The 18,048-nt window shown below is 33.8% G+C and overlaps 1 protein-coding gene across 1 annotated transcript; it reads left to right on the top strand.

Moving 5' to 3' along the window:
• Window positions 1-7,830: 7,830 nt before the first annotated feature.
• On the top strand, window positions 7,831-13,344 carry LOC131060893 (cytochrome P450 711A1). Its single transcript, XM_057994328.2, has 4 exons — window positions 7,831-8,090; window positions 8,236-8,388; window positions 9,962-10,721; window positions 12,862-13,344. The coding sequence occupies exons 1-4, from the start codon at window positions 7,831-7,833 to the stop codon at window positions 13,303-13,305; spliced, it is 1,617 nt and encodes a 538-aa protein (XP_057850311.2). The 3' UTR covers window positions 13,306-13,344.
• The last annotated feature ends 4,704 nt before the right edge of the window (window positions 13,345-18,048 follow it).

Genomic DNA, 18,048 nt, shown 5'->3' with positions numbered 1-18,048 from the left:
AATGATGGGGAAGATGCATATGCAGTACAAAACATGCTTAGCCTTTAGAGAGTTCATGTCTCCCCATAAGTGGTTGCGGAAAACATTGCAACCATCTGTCAAACAGATTCAACTACACAAGTGGACATGGAATAGGCAGCCACCAACATTGATGAAGCTACAATTGACACTTTGGATGAGAGTCTTAGCCTTCCATTCAAGTGAATTGTACCATCCTAGCTGGTGGAAGGGGCGACGAATCTCGGTGTTGAGTTGGAAGGCGAAGACGAATGGGGGACATCTAGCTTGCCTTCACCACCAGAAGGTGTCATTTTGGAAATGGTGCATTACTATGTAGATTGTGGTGACTTTGATAGCGGAAACGATGCAGGTTTGATGCCAGAAACAACACAAGATTGTAATGTGGAAGAGGAGAGCCTGATGTCACAAGTGAGTGAGATGCCTCAATCACAACAACAAAATACACTTTCACGATTCTTAAAGCTACTCGTTCACATTGTGAACGGGAGAAGTGGTAGGGGGGCTTCAATTGGCATCTGTTTGGCGCGGGAAGGGCAATTGATAACTTTTGTTGAGTTCATCAAGGGTGTTGAGTTTGCAGAGACGAGGAGTAGAGAAATAGAGGACGGGGAACAAAGAAAGAGAGAATAGATAAAAGCAAACAAGACAACATGTTTATTGGCCAAAGAAACTAATGCACTGTTGAGAAAGGAGAAGGTGATCTTGCGGCAACAAAAGGAAAGGCTGAAGGAATTAGAGAAGAAGGAAAAGGCTAAAAAACTGAAGTGAGATAATGCAAGGAAGGAACACGAGGTTGAGGAAAGGGCAATCTCAGAGCAGATCCATGAGTTGGCAAGAAAGAAGTTGATAAACAATGAGTCCACTTCGTCCATGCCTTTACCCGACCAACACCTTGTTATGTAGGATCTAATTAATACAATGTTGCCCAACTTTCCAATAGGCATGAATTATTCACCTACTTCCCCATCGCCTACTTTTCTTGGTACTTCAAAATATATTGCAGGGGTGCCACCATATGGTGCCAGCCCTGGATATTGTAGCTTAATGCCACTTGAATTGAGTACCAGTCAGTCAATTGATGTTGACGAGAACATGGCAACCGTTGCACCACCGCGACCATCAGGCTCAGGGCCATGAATTTTTTTGCCTCATTTTTTCAATTGAAGTTTAAGAAGGCATTTTGGATAATAGTTCTTGCTCAATTTTGATTTATACTTACACACAATGTGTGGAAATTGATGTAATAGAGACATTGGTAGACATATTGATTGGTGACATACAAGTAATGGGATGATTGACTGTTTCTGCCAATTTGAATACTTTATTATGTGTCAATGGTTTTAATTGTTTGAGGGTTGTAGGCTTTCAATGGTTTCAATGTTTGAATGATTCAAATGCTTTCAATGGTTACATGTACATTCAATGCGTAATTGGTTTGTATAGTTCAAGCACTCCAATGTTTGAATGTCTCAAATTCTTTCATATGTTACGTTTATATTCAGTGCTTCAATGGTTTGCAGAGTCCAATGGTTTCAGGTTGGAAAGGGAAGTTTGATATGTTGGTACAATTCACATGCAATGGGATGATTGAGCAAAGGTGTGAACAACTATATGCTACAGTTTTTGTCTATTGAATGATGTTTATGGCAATAGTTTTGATGTATCAATTTAGCACAATTGAGTTGGGTACCCAACTCAAAAGGTTGCCAATCGATCACCTCAAAAACCTTGCCATTGGTGTTAGGTGTCAAAATTGTGCCATTTTGTACCATCGATCGAGGTCGCCGCGTGGCATTTTTTTACACGGCCACCCAATCCACCAAGATCTCCCTCCATACTTCCTTCGGCCACTTTGAAAATTTCCTTGTAGTGCCATTAACTACGCCTCACCTCACCTTCTATGAATTCAAGCACTCCAACGAGGACACACAACTATTTGAAAATCTTAATACTTTTGAATTGTGATGCACCCAATCCATCAAGCTCTCCCTCCATACTTCCTCCGACCACTTTGATAATTGAAGAGCCCGAAGGTTTTCAAACAATGGCATGTCCTCGTTGTTTGGGAGTAAGATAAGTGCAAAACAAGATAAAGGTATTTTTTGTGAATGCAACACATAGAGGATCAAAGATGTTCGAAATTAATTGTTCAATCCGCCTAAGAACTATTTCATATTGAGTAAGGTCCTTGGGTTCTTGTACAATTTGTGCAAGGTTGGAGGCTTCTTGTTCCAATTGTTGACATATTGGCCCAATCATCACATAACATGTGAATGGAGATCAATGGATATCAAAGCATGCAATGACCTTACTGTAGCCAGGTCAATGGAGTACTTGGGCAGAGGTCAAAGTTGGTCTCTTAGTCCATGTGGCATGGCACGTTGTCCCCAAAGTTAGGGTGCGCACGTAGTGGATCCTCACACCAATGCATATACATGTTCAAGCACATGTGTATATACATGTACATGCACATTCGTACATACATACATACATGCATACATAAATGTACATGTCCATATCGTGAATGTCTTCAAATTTGAGTTGTAAGTCATGTAGATTCATACATGTACATACACATGTGCATACACATGTGTACATACATAGGCATGTGCAACCACATGTGTAAATATGTAGACATGTGCATAGACATGTGTAAATACATACACATGTGTATACACATTTGCACATACATGCCACTGTTCATGTCTAAGGGTTTGAGGGTTTCTAATTTATTGTTTATGCATTATTTGAAAGAAACAATACTAGTTACAATGAAGCATGACAAGTATTAAGTATTTCATTTGTGAACATTCAAAATTTAATTTAAAGCATTGGCGACATCAAAACATTGAAACTATTGAAACATGACAAGTATTGAAACTATTGAAACATGACAACATTGAAAGTATTGAAACATGACAACCATTAATGAGTTCATTGAAAGAAGAACAATAAAAGTATCTTGACAACTAACTCGCAATCAACCAAATAAACTTCTATTTAATTGAGTGTAAATCCTCAGGCATGTAACCATTCAAGCATTGAATGTACATTTAAGCATTGAAGAAATGAATTGAAATTTGTTAAAAATCGAGACAATGAAACCATTGAAACCTTTCGAAAGCATTAAAACCCTCCATGCCACAAATCCTGAAACTCACAAAGACTCAAACATTTGAATATTCAAATATTCACTTGAACCATTGAAACCGAGAAACCCAAAAACCCTAAAAAATTCATGTTAAGTTTTGATCAGATTTGGATAATTCAATCTACTTGTTGTATATGCCACCAATATGCTGTGTGACCTTCATATTCACCGAATATTATAACCTACTGTATGTAGATTCTGTGCTTATTATATATCTCACAATCTGCTATATGAATGTGCCACGATATGCAATATGTTTATATGGCATGATTTGCAATATATCTGATATGATCTGAAGGTTGTATTTTATCTGCTAAAGTGTGATTTGAAAGGATGCACTACACTTATCGATTTCTGTGTGTTCATCCTTCTTAACGTATGAATGTTATATAAGTGGATGAGGGGTTACGTAGTGAAGGGACATGTCTTCCCACGTGGGAAGGCACATCTCTTTCCTACATACCTCTCACCACAACACACTAACTACCATCATTTACATACCCGATCGGAAGGAGTGCGGTTTGTTAAGAATCGCTAACAACCTAATAACATGAATGGTGTGACCATTGGTTAAATGCAATAATTTAATCTTGTTTTATTCATCATTTATTAACGTATATACTAATAGTTAATCTATTAGTATATATGTTAATATGTAATCAGATTAATACATCGGAATCATGAAATAACACGACCGATGTTACAAAATTAACAATTCCAACATTCGACAAATTCAAACATTTGCACCATTGAATAATTTAAATCATTTGGGGACATCATAACATTGAAACTATTCAAACATAACAACTATTGAAACATGACAAGTATTGAAACTTGAGAACATTGAAAGTATTGAAACATGACAACCATTAATGAGTTCATTGAAAGAAGAACAATAAAAGTATGTTGACAACTAATTCGCAATCAACCAAATAAACTTCTATTTAATTGAGTGTAAACCCTCAGACATGTAACCATTCAAGCATTGAATGTACATTTAAGCATTGAAGCAATGAATTGAAATTTATTAAAAATTGAGATAATGAAACCATTGAAATAGTGAATGATGGTATGATGAAAGAATAAGTATCCAGTCAACTACTGAGAGGTGGGGGGGGGGGAGTGAATCAGTAGATAGAAAAACTGATACAAACTTCACCAATCTCAAAAATCAATCTCTCAAAGTAAACTTAGAACTAACAATGTAATACCTCTGTCAAGATAAAAGCTTATAGGATAAACCGGTTGACTGTTACAACAAATTAACATTAAACAACTTCTTCATTTCTCAACGCTTTCGGTTATCATGACTTATCAAAATAGTTAAGTACTTAAGTAAATCAACCATGAAAACATAACCACAAAAACATTCACCACTTGACACAAATATTTTTTGACGTGGAAACCAAAATAGGTAAAAACCATGGTGAGATGAGACTCACAAGATAATTATCTGAACTCTTCTGAAGTTCACCCTGTTAGGAGCCTAGCCTGTTAAAGCTTTACAAAAAGTCATGTTAAGAATTGATCCTGTTAGGAATCACCCGGTTAAGGGATTGACTACAAATGCCTTGTTAGAAGCAATACCCTGTAAGGAGTAACCTCGGTAAAGGATTTGAAAATCCAATCTAATGGATCACCTTGTTAGAGGATTTGAATAACACCAAGCTTGTTAGAGCTTACCCGATTAGGGGATTTCAATTCTACTGTAATTGTTAGAAAACAACAGGAGTTTGCTGATATGTCTGAATAGCACTACACTTGCTTGATCAGATCCATTTCATGCTCCTATCTACCTTTACTCAAACTGCAGATACATCATCCGGTTCAGCAACCACACACTCAACTGATCTGTGCCAACTCTTTCCCAACTCACTAAACTAAACAACTTCATCGACCTTATAAACAAATCAATCAGGTAGGTAACACAACAAAAACCTAATTCTCATAGAGATTACAAACAAATCGATTCAATTATGACTGTTGGATAACATAGCAATCTCTGCACATCAATCAAGAAAACCTTGATCGCTCCTTGATCACTGTTTCATCGAACTTAGTAACTCATCATGCGCTTTGCATTAGATGCAATACATTTGCTCATTCCCTAGACAAAAACCATTACAACAACTCACCAAAATCTCTTGGAATTGTCTTCATACAATAATCATACGTGTCATAATCATTACCGCTCATCATCAGATCATAAACCAATATAACCAATTCACCAAACTTAATCGGTTAGGGTTTATCAAAAAACAACAGGTAGGGTTTATTGGTTACATCAATAGATAAGGTTTACACCGGTTACCAATTCACTCCACAAATTCTTCCTACCGGTTACAGTAACACTATTACAACACTATCAACAATATCATTACCGGTTAATTGACATCAATGACAACATAACATATCATTAATGCAATCTTCATGCAAATGCCAACAGTGAAACCCTTCGAACCATTGAAAGCATTCAAACCCTCAAACCCTCAAGCCCATAAACCCTAAAACTCACAAAGACTCAAACATTCGAATATTCAAATATACACTTGAACCATTGAAACCGAGAAACTCTAAAAAATTCCAACATTTGACAAATTCAAACATTTGCACCATTGAAACATTCGACAAATTCAATTATTTTCACCATTGAAACCCTAATCAATCTCTTGAAAAGTGAAACAACGAAACCCTTGGAAATTGAAGGCATTGAACTCTCCAAAGCATTTGCGCATTGAAACCATGTAACAAAGGAAACCCTGAAAACCCTATACCCTCAACCATTCGAGCATTGAAACCATTAAAATAGTGAGTGAATTCAAAAGCCTTCGAGAAATTGGAACATTGAAACATTTGAAACACCGAAACCCTTAAACATTTAATCAATGAAACCCTTCCAACCGAAAACCATTGAACTTTGCAAAGCATTGTAATAATTCCAACATATATTAATTCAAATCCTCGAACCCTCAAACCCTCAAGCAAAATTTAGTTCGACATCGATTAGAAGCCATCAATACAAATAGTGATGCAAGAATCGTAAACCCATCTTGTCACAGCAGTGAGCAAAAAAAGAACAACGAACCTTGAATAGAGGATTATGATTCCCTTTTGAAATGTAATTGTGTTCAAGAACACATTGTGTTGTGCTAAAAAACACAAAGACTTGCGGAAAGACAGATAATGAGGAAAAAAAATAACAAAATAGCAAAGGGAAGTAGCTTTCAAACAAAAAACTGGAATCAACATGCCTTAGTGAGGACATTTCCTCACCTGGGTCGAAGGAGGAGCAATCGTTGGTCTACAGTAGCCACCGCAACATGTCCTCATCGCAACCAAACTCTGCAAAAACCAAATGAAACGTCAAACAGTGGAAGGAGGGCAAAAAAATCGAGCAAAGTCTAGAATTTGAAGGAGAAAAACAAATCCTTTACCCGGCCAAAGGTGCGCATGTTCTAGGTCCTTGCCGATTTGGTTTCATGCCATGGCAAACAAGAGGTGAGGTGATAGAAACCCTTCAATGGAGAAAGTGCGCGAAATGAATGACTTTTCACAGGAGCGAAATGCGAGGAGACGAACGCCATGAATGCCTCTTTGCTTGAAAAATGTGATGGGGCAGCTGGATGTAGGGCGAGTGGACGTGGAGTTAATGCAACAGGGTGGAAAGTTTGAAAGTGGTGGCGTCATTTTTAGAGGGAGAGCTTGGTGAAATGGGTTGCTGTCTAAAAATTTGCCATGTGTAAACCGCGTTCGAGATTGGTGGAAAATGTCGACAGCGAACGGGGTGGGTTCGCCAACGTTCCGGTCGGGGCTACAAAATGACACTATTTCACCGCTTCAAACCAATGTGCACCAAACACGTGGCAAATCAAATGATTGGACTTCCACCTCACGATTTCGGGTTGCCAACTCACCGGTTGAGCTGGGCAAGGGTCAAAGTTGGTCTCTTGGTCCACGTGGTACCTCGGAGTTAGGGTGCGCACGTACTGACGCCTCTCCCCTAACAACATATTAAGTTTGGAGAATGTTAATCAACTCTTAAATGTTTAACACTTCTAAGCCTAATAGTCAAAATTTAGTATGTGATTTAAACCAACCCATAAAATTGTTACTCCCATAAACTGACAATTTTCCAACTTAAAAATCTCCCACTTAAAGCTATCAATGAATCCTTGTCTGCTGTTGAAATCAAAAGATTCTTAATGAGTGAGCCAGCCGTTCTTAACGAGCCAGCGACTACATATACTTAAGAACAGAACATCCATGGCAGATTAAGATTGACAGCTCAATATATAAATGGTAAGGCCCAGTATTTTAATCGAACATGCTAGAGACAGATCTTTTTAGTGGCCTGGGATTATCCAATACTCTGGTTCGTGAGAAAGCACTTTTACTATAAAAAAATGTTTTCGATTATATTTTAATCGTGGGTGGTAAGAGCATTATCCGCCTCTTGAGTGTGTATGAGGAAGTGTCATTAACATAAACATGGGTCTAAACGAAAAGAAAAGTTAAAGAGTTTAAATTGGATTCCATTCTGAATGATGCATATGCTTCCTCAGGTTCACCCAAAAAGCCTGGATTTTTCATTCTATAAATTTCTGAGAATCGCTGTCTTGTATTGTGCCAGCTAGTTTCAGTTTCATAAGCTCTCAAACATGGCTTCAGCAAATAGCATTATCACATTTGATCTTACTGAGACATTTCTGTGGTTGGGAAAATCATCATGGAGTACTGTGTTTTTAATCTGCTTTGCAGGGGTGATTACAGTCTATGTTTATGCAAGGCTACCCACATGGAAATTGCCCAACATTCCCAGTCCCCCTGAATCATGGCTGTTTGGCCATTTGCCTCTCATTGCCAAGGGTGGGCCTGATGTTTTTATTAGCTTGGCTCGCAAATATGGTCCAATCTACAGGTTAAATCCTTTCTTCACAACAGAAAAAAGATTTTAGTCATGTCTAGTTTAAGGAAAAGTTTTTTTTAGGAGTTTGTCCGGAAGGAAATCTAGAAAAAAAATGTCTGTTGAAACTGTATGCGTGTGATTATGTATGAAATTTCAGGTTTAACTTTGGAAGGCAGCCATTAGTGATAGTGGCAGATGCAGAGTTGTGTAGAGAGGCAGGGATTAAGAAATTCAAATTTCTGTCAAATAGAAGTATTCCCTCACCCATTGCTGCTTCTCCTCTCCATCAGAAGGGACTGTTTTTTACCAGGTATGGACTGAATACCTTTTAAGGTTACAGTTATGTTTTCTGTGATATCATTGAAACTAATATCCTTTTCTTGCTTGACCTTTTTGGGGAAATATACAAGAATGAGTATTCTTCTTTCATGTAAAATGTACGAGCGTCAATGATTATTTTTAACGATAGTTCATTATAATAATGATTCATTTAGAGCTATTATCTAAAACGAAAATGATAATTTGCTAGTTTTAAAATATTGGTGATAGGAAAACTGTTTGAAATAAGTTATATTTAGATCAAAGATAAATTGGTTTCGAAGGGGTCAGTAGTTCAGCAGTAGAGCACTTCAATAGTAAAAGGATCTTAGATTTGATGATGGATTTTTTTATGATATCAGTGAAACTACTATTCTTTTCTTTAATTTTCTGATATGTTTTGAAAAATATGTAGAAATGAGTATTCTTTTTTTATCTAAAAGTTCTTTAAGTGTCAACCTAAAAGAAAAGTATTAATTGTTAGTTGTAAAATATTGGTGATATGAAAATTGTTGTAAGTCAGTCATATTTGGATCAAAGATAAATTGGTTCTGAAGGGGTTAGTACTTCAGCAGTAGAGCACTCCAACAATGAAGGGAAGACTTTTTCTATGATATCGGTGAAACTACTATTCTTTTCTTTTATTTTCTTGTGTGTTTTGAAAAATATGCAGAAATGGGTATTCTTTTTTCACCTTAAAATTTCTTTTAACTATCGACCTAAAAGAAAAGTATTAATTGTTAGTTGTAAAATATTGGTGATATGAAAATTGTTGGAAATAAGTCATATCGGGATCAAAGATGGGCTGGTTCTAAGGATTCAGTAGCTCAGTGATGGAACACTCTGACAACAAAGGGAAGGTCCTAGATTCAATGATTAATTTGTGAGTGTGATCTTAAACATTGATACACAAACATACCAAATTCAATAATTTTTTGAATAGTACATGTATTTGAATAGTAGAAAAGAGCTTATATAATTCATGTCAAATATACAATTGATAATTGTGAATTACAAGAGATTAAACTAGAATTGAATCATCTATATCAGTTGCTTACATTTGAGCAATCTCCATTAATGGAAAAACCATTAGCATTTCAGTTAGCATGGTGTGATCAATGTACTGATTATTTAGGTAGAATCAAAGTTTCCAAATAATAATCTGTGTGCTCACCACAATGCACCAATTAGTTAGAGCAGCAAAATTTTGCAGTCTTGAAAAAAATTAAAATTCAGAAACCATTGACAAATTATTAAATTGAATTTCGATTGAAGTATCAAATTCTAAATTTTGGCTTATCCAGGTGACTCATCAGAAATCACATTCTAAACATTGACTGATTTGATAACCCGTCCAAAATCACATTCTACACATTAACTGATTTGATAACTTATCTGAAATTATATTCTAAATTTTGACTGGTTTGGTGACTCGTCTTAAATCACATTCTAAACATTGATTAGATTAGTGACTCATCTGAAATCACACTATACCGAAACCAAACCTAAATTTAGCACAGTAATCAAATAATGGTTTTCAATTTTTTCCTTACTCTGCTATTCAGGGACTCAAGATGGTCATCAATGCGTGGCACGATCCAATCCCTGTACCAACCCAGCCGAATAGCCAATCAAGTACCCCTCATGGAACGCACAATCTGCATCCTCAAAGACCATCTCTCCACCAAAGATGAAAAAGAAGACATAAATTTCTCAGAGCTCCTCCTGAAGGTCGCTACAGACATCATCGGAGAGGCAGCCTTTGGCGAGAGGTTCGATCTCACACAATCCACATCTGTACATCCAGTCCAAGAGGAAGTCTCAGAATTTGTGAAGCAGCACGTCTATTCCACAACTTCTCTAAAAATGGACCTCACTGGAACCTTCAGTATAATAATGGGGATCCTGTTCCCAATTGTACAGGAGCCCTTTCGACAAATCCTCAGTCGAATCCCAGGAACAGGGGATTGGAAGGTTGAACAGAACAACCGCAAGCTTACAGACAGATTGAATGCCATTGTGGCCAAGAGAAGTATGGATTTGGGGTTGGAATCCAGAACGGATTTTCTTTCCTCAGTGCTGAATGCAAGGGAGTCGAGTAAAGATGTCAGAAATTTGTTTAGCCCGGATTATATAAGCTCTCTCACTTATGAACATCTTTTGGCGGGCTCAGCTACAACTTCGTTTACTTTATCAATGGTGTTATATCTGGTTTCTGCACACCCTCATGTCGAGAATAAATTGCTTCAAGAAATTGATGCTTTCGTCCCCCCAGGCAGAAATCCCACTGCTGAAGACCTTGACAAATTTCCTTATCTTACTCAGGTAAAATTACTTAAATTCTGTGTTTTTCTTTTTTTTTAAAGGGATAGTGGGTTTCGAATCAGGTTTTTGGATTTGATAGTGTGATCAATTTTTTCATTAACATTTTAGAACATGTTTTATCATCTATTATCAGGATGATTTAGCTTGAAAAGAGAAAATGGATCAAGCTTACCCATCAGAATGATAGATGGTGGAGCATAATTGAAAAGGTTGACATAAAATTGATCACACAGTCAAATCCAGAAAACATCAGATAATTTATCAAGGACACAGTCAAATCCAGAAAACATCAGTTAATTTATCATGGATTTTAAAAATTTCATGCATTTAAAGGGTTTTTGTTTGTTATTTTTTTTCTTTCTTTAAAGTATTTTTTTTTGGAAGAAAATAAGAATTACATAAAAAGATCAAATGTACTTAATAAAAATTTCATGCATTTAAAGGGTTTTTGTTTGTTATTTTTTTTCTTTCTTTAAAGTATTTTTTTTTGGAAGAAAATAAGAATTACATAAAAAGATCAAATGTACATAATCAGCTATAGATACTTGTATTTTTGTTTCTTAGAATTCAGATATTACATAATTTTGACATTTGGGGATATATGTTTGATCATATTTATTAATTAATTAATTGAAATTCAAAATTGTGTTTATTTTGAATTTTAATTAATTAATAAATTTATTCAAATGTATATTCAAAATATTGGATAGACAACATGTTGTAATTATAAGCTTTTGAGTCTTTCGACATGAAGAGGGTTTCAAGATCAAGTCTTAAGTCTTCTTTTTTATTGGTAGTTAACCCAAGTTCTCCTTAATAGCTTTGTCTTCTTCACTAAATAAGCCATTAAACTTGAAATATGGACATGTACTAAAATTTTGTTGTTCAAATAAGTTTGTTTGATGAAAATGATCTTTCATCTCCAAGAGAGTTATAATTTACATTGTACATTTATTTGGTTTGTGTTGTGTTTGTGGGAGTTTTGATGGGATTTCTTTTATAGATTTAGATGTAACTCTTAATAATTTTAATGGTGAAAATCATATATCTATACTTTTTTCACTTATTTTTTGGATCCATTTTGATTAGATTATTTTTCATGTGATAATAAGCTTATAGGTGACATATTGTTACGTTATATTTTTATCACAACTTTATTTCATCTTATATTCATCATTACTCATCCTTAGAATTAGTTTTGATTCCTAGATATCTTATTCACCATTTTTGTCTAGATTTGTCAATGCAAATTTGACTTAGATCACTTTCATGCACACAAATATGAACCTTGAAGTTTTGAAACTTAGAATTTAAATTGAACCTTGCTACCTTTTTATTACAAGCCATTTTGAGCCAACTTATTGAATATATATTTAAGGACATTGCTTATCCATTTGAGATCATGTGATACACCCTACAAGAGAGGAGCACTCACATGAGAGCATCGAAGTTATGTAATCTTCTTACATTATCATAGGTACATCATATGCTTGGTTGTTTGTTAAATTATTATTAAATTGCTCTACCTTGGGATTTGACCAAAAGAAAGCAAGTCCTTGCCAAGCAAGTTCTCAAAAAATGTATTTTGATACCATCCAATTAAGATACAGGTGCAAGAAGCTCAGGTAAATGTCTGCTATAAACATCGACTTTTGCTAGTTCACTTTTCTAATTTTAAGTTCATTTGGTGTACTAGGTTCAATTTCTTAGATGTAGAGTTGATTTCCACAAGCATGCATATGATCTAGGGTGAGAATATTTTATGTTATTCTTACACATTAAATTATTGTTAAGATGGATTTATCTTAGTGTTAAATTTTAGAAGTTCGAAGAAAATGATTTATCTTGGCATATTTTAGATCATTTAGAATTTTGTTGGACCATTTTATAATGTCTTACTATAGGTTGAATTTTTCTTTTGTAATGGATTATTTAATTGTATTTTTATTTACAATCACAAACACACATGTATGTATTCTAAATGATGTTTTTAATTATAATAAATTCCAATGTATATTTAGTCTTAATTCTTATTATAATATTCACTTGCATGTATACTTCAAATTTTATATTTTTATCCAAAATTATTAAATTTATAAATTAATTGAGAATTAAATTCATTTATTTTAATATATGATAGGTGATAAAGGAGGCTATGCGTTACTACACGGTATCTCCTCTAATTGCAAGAGAGGCTAATGAAGATGTTGAGATAGGAGGGTACTTATTGCCTAAGGGAACATGGGTATGGTTGGCCTTAAATGCACTAGCGAAAGATCCTATCTATTTCCCAAAGCCTGAAATATTCAAGCCAGAGAGATTTGATCCTAAATGTGAAGAAGAAAAGAAAAGGCATTCATATGCTAACATACCTTTTGGAATTGGACCTCGTGCCTGCATTGGAATGAGATTTTCCCTACAAGAGATTAAAGTAGCATTGATTCATCTATATCAGTTGTTTACATTTGAGCATTCTCCATTGATGGAAAAACCATTAGCATTTCAATATGGAATGGTGCTTTCTCCCAAGTTTGGAGTCAAGCTTCGAGTCCATCAAAGGAGGACTTACAAGACAAATTTTTAGTGGAAAAGAACAACAAATTTTACTATTAGTAAGTATAAAAATAGGTGCACAAATCGCTATAAATGTGCATATGTAATTATGAAATGGACCAAAATTTTCCCTATCTTCTAAATAGGAATATGTGTCTCATTGTTAATTTGACATTTTTTGGCACATGGAAAAAAAATTCTACACATTTTATTAAAATATTAGTAGTATAATCATTTGCTAAAAATTGAACATGTGCATATTACAACATTTTTTTTTAGTATTTAAAATTTTTAGTAAGGAGAGAGTTGCAATTAGGAGGGATAATAAGTCAGGGTGCCTTCCATAGTTCTTTGGATTTTCCCATTAGTTACTTTGGTTGTAGCTGTGTTCTTTTTTTTTTTTTTGTTAAGTTTATTATGTTTATAGGTTTAATTTTTGTCTTGAAAGTTTTGATCTAGATTCTTTGTGGTTATTTTTCATTAGTTATTCATAAATATTTTCATGAGCTAAATTTATCTACAAGTCTTTTGAGTATTTTTTACCAGGGGGTGGTGTAGAGGTGGTGGTATGTTGTCCATAAGGATGTCCTATCTAGTAGTGGTGTGGGTGATAATGTTGTCAATAATGAAAAATGTGGTAGTAGCATATCTTACAAAAAAGTATTGATGTTTGGTGAACATTTTCCATTCTTGAAGGAATTTCAAGACTCATTTTAGTTGGAAAGTCAAGCAAGGAAGCACTCACAAACATAATGTTTTTGTTGCCTTAAAAAATATTCCTAATGATGCTATGCCTAAAGCAATAGAGAATATAAACAAGAACTTAAAATGTAGGAATCTAATCTATATGCTTGAGTAAAGATTTTCTTCTATCATGTATAAGTTTTTTGATGATTGAATATTTATTATTTGGCAGGGAAAGGTTTGTATGTAAATATGTGTAGAATGGAATGTTATTACCAATAAATTTTAATATTTCAGTAAATCCATTTTAAGGCTCTCTGCCTTAGGATCCTATTTTCCAACTAGATTTGATTTTTTTTACTTGCTATCCTAAGTGGATTAAAATTTCATATATGCTCCCCAAATTTAGTTTTTTCTATTTCAATTGCCCAAGACTTTGGGGGAGGTGATTAAGATTGAGTATATTGAATATTTAGTTCCTCACATGAAGTTTAGGGTTTTGATATCATTAGATCATCAAAAGAAGTCCTAAATTCTACTAAATTCTCACTACATGAAAAAATTGGTTTTGTGTAAATTAATTAGATTGTGTAGTTTTAGCTCCTTTTTTGTGTAAGACTGATAGACATACATTATAATAATCTACCCCAATATTTAATCTTCTCAGAAAGAAGAAAACGTTGTTAAAGCGGTTAGTTAAAGTGAAGATAAGATGGAAATACCTTTCTCGTTGTTCTATTTATTGATAAATTAAGAATGTGATAATATTGAATATGAAATAATATATTTTCAATTCTAATATGTTTGTGGCTCTTCAAAATGATAACCCACCTATTCTTGAGGTGCTAGAAATAAATTGAGCAATGAATCCTTGATAATGAAAAACAACCCAAACCTTCTAACTTGCCTAAAACTTAGTTGGTTAAGGGACCTCAATATATTCAATATCTTTTTGATAGTGAGTAACCTAGGGCTATGCCATATGAAGAGAAGGTAAAGGAATCTCCTAGTCTTTCTTTAGTGAAAGATGGGTTAAACTTCCACTCACTCTCAAAATTTATCTAGAGGAACATTTGATCTACTTCAATCAACTCCTCCATATTTTTTATGATGATGTTTAGTTAGAAATTGAGGGATTTAGAGGCTCAAGCTCGAAGATTTGCTATTAGGTCTTTTGTAGATTTCAACTAGATATAGATATTATTTCTTGTTAGAAGTCAATTCTATGGGATTCTCTCTATATCGTACGTTCAATTTTTTTTTTATTAGATAAAGTTTTTGGATTTTTATTGAATAATTAGCATGTTAGTTTTGTGGTGGGAAATATTACTTCTTCATATTTAGAAACTTTATATAATAATTAATGTTAAAATCTGATGTACCATTTAAAAACTAAAATGTACGAAATTAACTAACTAATAAATAATTTCTTTGAAAAACCCTATTCAAAGAAAAGTAGAGTAGAGTAGTTTCAATCCACACCTGATCATAAACAGTTCCTTGAGGTGGAGAGGGGAACAAACCATGGGCATCAGAATACTTCTATTTCGCAAAGACTTGAATTTCTTAATCGTTGCCTCTCTGTACAAGTCGGCATCTTTCACTATCAGCAATGGTTGGCTTCCAAAGTTGAACCTGCAATTACCTACATAATCATACAAATCCAGTGTCAACAGACTTTCTCACTGTTTATCAGATTGGTCATATATGGACTTGTCAGATGAAACAGTTATAGAAAAGTGTACGTTCAGATTTTTTTTAATGGAGCAAAAGTGAACTTGAAGAGAAGTAGTTGTGGCGGGTAAACCCATTATATCACTGTTAATATTGTTTGGGTAAACCCATTATATCACCGTTGATATTGTTTAAATAAAGGGCATAGAGACCCAGACATGCATGATCAGAAAACATTGAGCTTTTTTAGTTGTGAAGTGCAGGTTTAGAAGAAGGATCTATTTTAAAATTTTTTATTTCTTATAAGAAATTTATATATATATATATGTACATTTGTATTTTAAATAACAACAATATTTCATGATAAGTTTCAAATACTCACCATAGTTTTTCCTAATAATGGCGACAATGGTGATTTTTCTATTTTGAATGTATATTTAGATAAATAGAATTAAACAACAGAATGGTTGGGTAAGTTATGTAGGTTAAAAATCTTAATGTGCTTTGAAACCTACAATTTCTTATACCAAACAATGTGTGGAATGTGAAGTGTAAAGGTTACCTCATGAGGTGTAGGTTAAAAAAATATAGTATGTTTTGAAACCTCCTATTTCTTATAAGAAATTAATAACTATGCATATCTATGTCTGCATTTCAAATATAACAACATTACATGACCATGTTTGTGTATAAGAAATTGTAGGTTTCAAAACACGCCATACTCTGTATCTTGCTTTCATTTGACATTTTATTTTAGAACCCTATACATATGAGAAACCAAAAATTGGTTCATATTGTTGCTCACTCATCACTTATATATCATTTTTGTACTATATTCCCACCTACAACTCCTCCCTATTCAATTTTGTGGGCTCCACCCTATATTTTTCAGCAACTAAAAGTAAAAATTGAATGCTAAACACATCAAACCATAAAATACGTCAACAAAATAGGATACTAAAAGTCTCATTGCAGTCTATTGACCATATGGCACAAAAGCCTATCATTAAACCCAATAGAATGTTGTTTTCTTGATGCCCTCATCATGGCATTCACCAATTCAACCTCACATTATTAGCAACCCCCCCCTAGGTCACTAGTTTGATGCACATATCATTTAGTATTATATTTTGTATGTTATGATGTCTTAGCCATGTTGTTTTGTAAGGATAACAGTGGCTTTGAGAAGGGCAACTAATGCATTTTATATCACCATTGTATTGTATGATCTAAAGGTATAGCGACCTTACTTCCACCTTCAATTGTTCGTTAATGTTATATCATTATTCATAATGTCATTTTCTTATCATTTTTGTTGCCATACAATAGTAAAAGAATGAATTTTCACTCAAAAGTCCTTTTTTTTTCACTATATAGATTTAAGTAGTAAAATACTAATATTGAATAATTCTACCAAGTCAACAATTAGCTATGATAAAATACTCATATTTTATTTCAATTTTTGTGTCTAATAGAAAAAAGTTCCTTCTTTTCATGTGTGTTAGATTCACTTTAAGTTCACTAAAATACACAAAAACTAAATACAACTTATATTAATTTAGAGTTTAATTAGTTTTAATATAATATAATAAATAGTAATAGACTTAAATTAATTCTTGAGGTTATAAATATAATTTCAAATTAAGATGTGGACTTGTTTGATAATTATAAACAAAATATTGTTATTAGTTTATTTATTTTTAAAATAAATAAATTTCTATTAGTTAAATTAGTGTTAAACACACCTTATGGAGATTTTTTGTGAGTAGATTAAATTATAGAACTTCTCTGTTATCATAGAGAGTTTTCAATGTATAAAAGGTTGAAGAAATATAAGGCAATAGCAAATAATGCCTATGATTAGTTAGCATTTGTCTATGCAAACACAAAATTAATGAATCTACTTGATAATATGTGCAAGGGAGTATTTTGTATGGCTATGGGTGAACACTAATCTTCGAGGGCTTCCTTTAACAACATGATCACACCCATGCTTAATTTGTATTGTTTTGGCAGACAAGATGACATGCAACAGTCAAATTTTAGAATCTTTATCTGTGGCGGTAGTAAACTTGAAAAGGTGGGGTGATACTTTGCATGTGAATTTGTTTAGCTGACAAAACTATACTTGTAGTCTGATCCAAAAGAGGAAAACCCTTAAAAATAGACTAATCTAATAGTATGACTAGGGTATATGCACAAAGATGTGTAACCAAAAAGTTGCAACTTTGGTTTTTTTCTTTTCAAAAAGGGCCATTTGGCGCATTTCAAATTAAAAAACTGGTGTAACAAAAATCACACACTCTCCTTTTCATTTATGATTGCAAACCCATGTTTTCATCCATTTTATGCTCGTCCAACCTACACTCGCCAAAGGAAGAGACTAGTATTTACCCTTGAATTTGTCAAATCTTTG

This window comes from Cryptomeria japonica, chromosome 5 (assembly GCF_030272615.1).
Source record: "Cryptomeria japonica chromosome 5, Sugi_1.0, whole genome shotgun sequence".
Taxonomy (NCBI): domain Eukaryota; kingdom Viridiplantae; phylum Streptophyta; class Pinopsida; order Cupressales; family Cupressaceae; genus Cryptomeria; species Cryptomeria japonica.
This window is presented reverse-complemented; position numbering and strand designations above follow the sequence as displayed.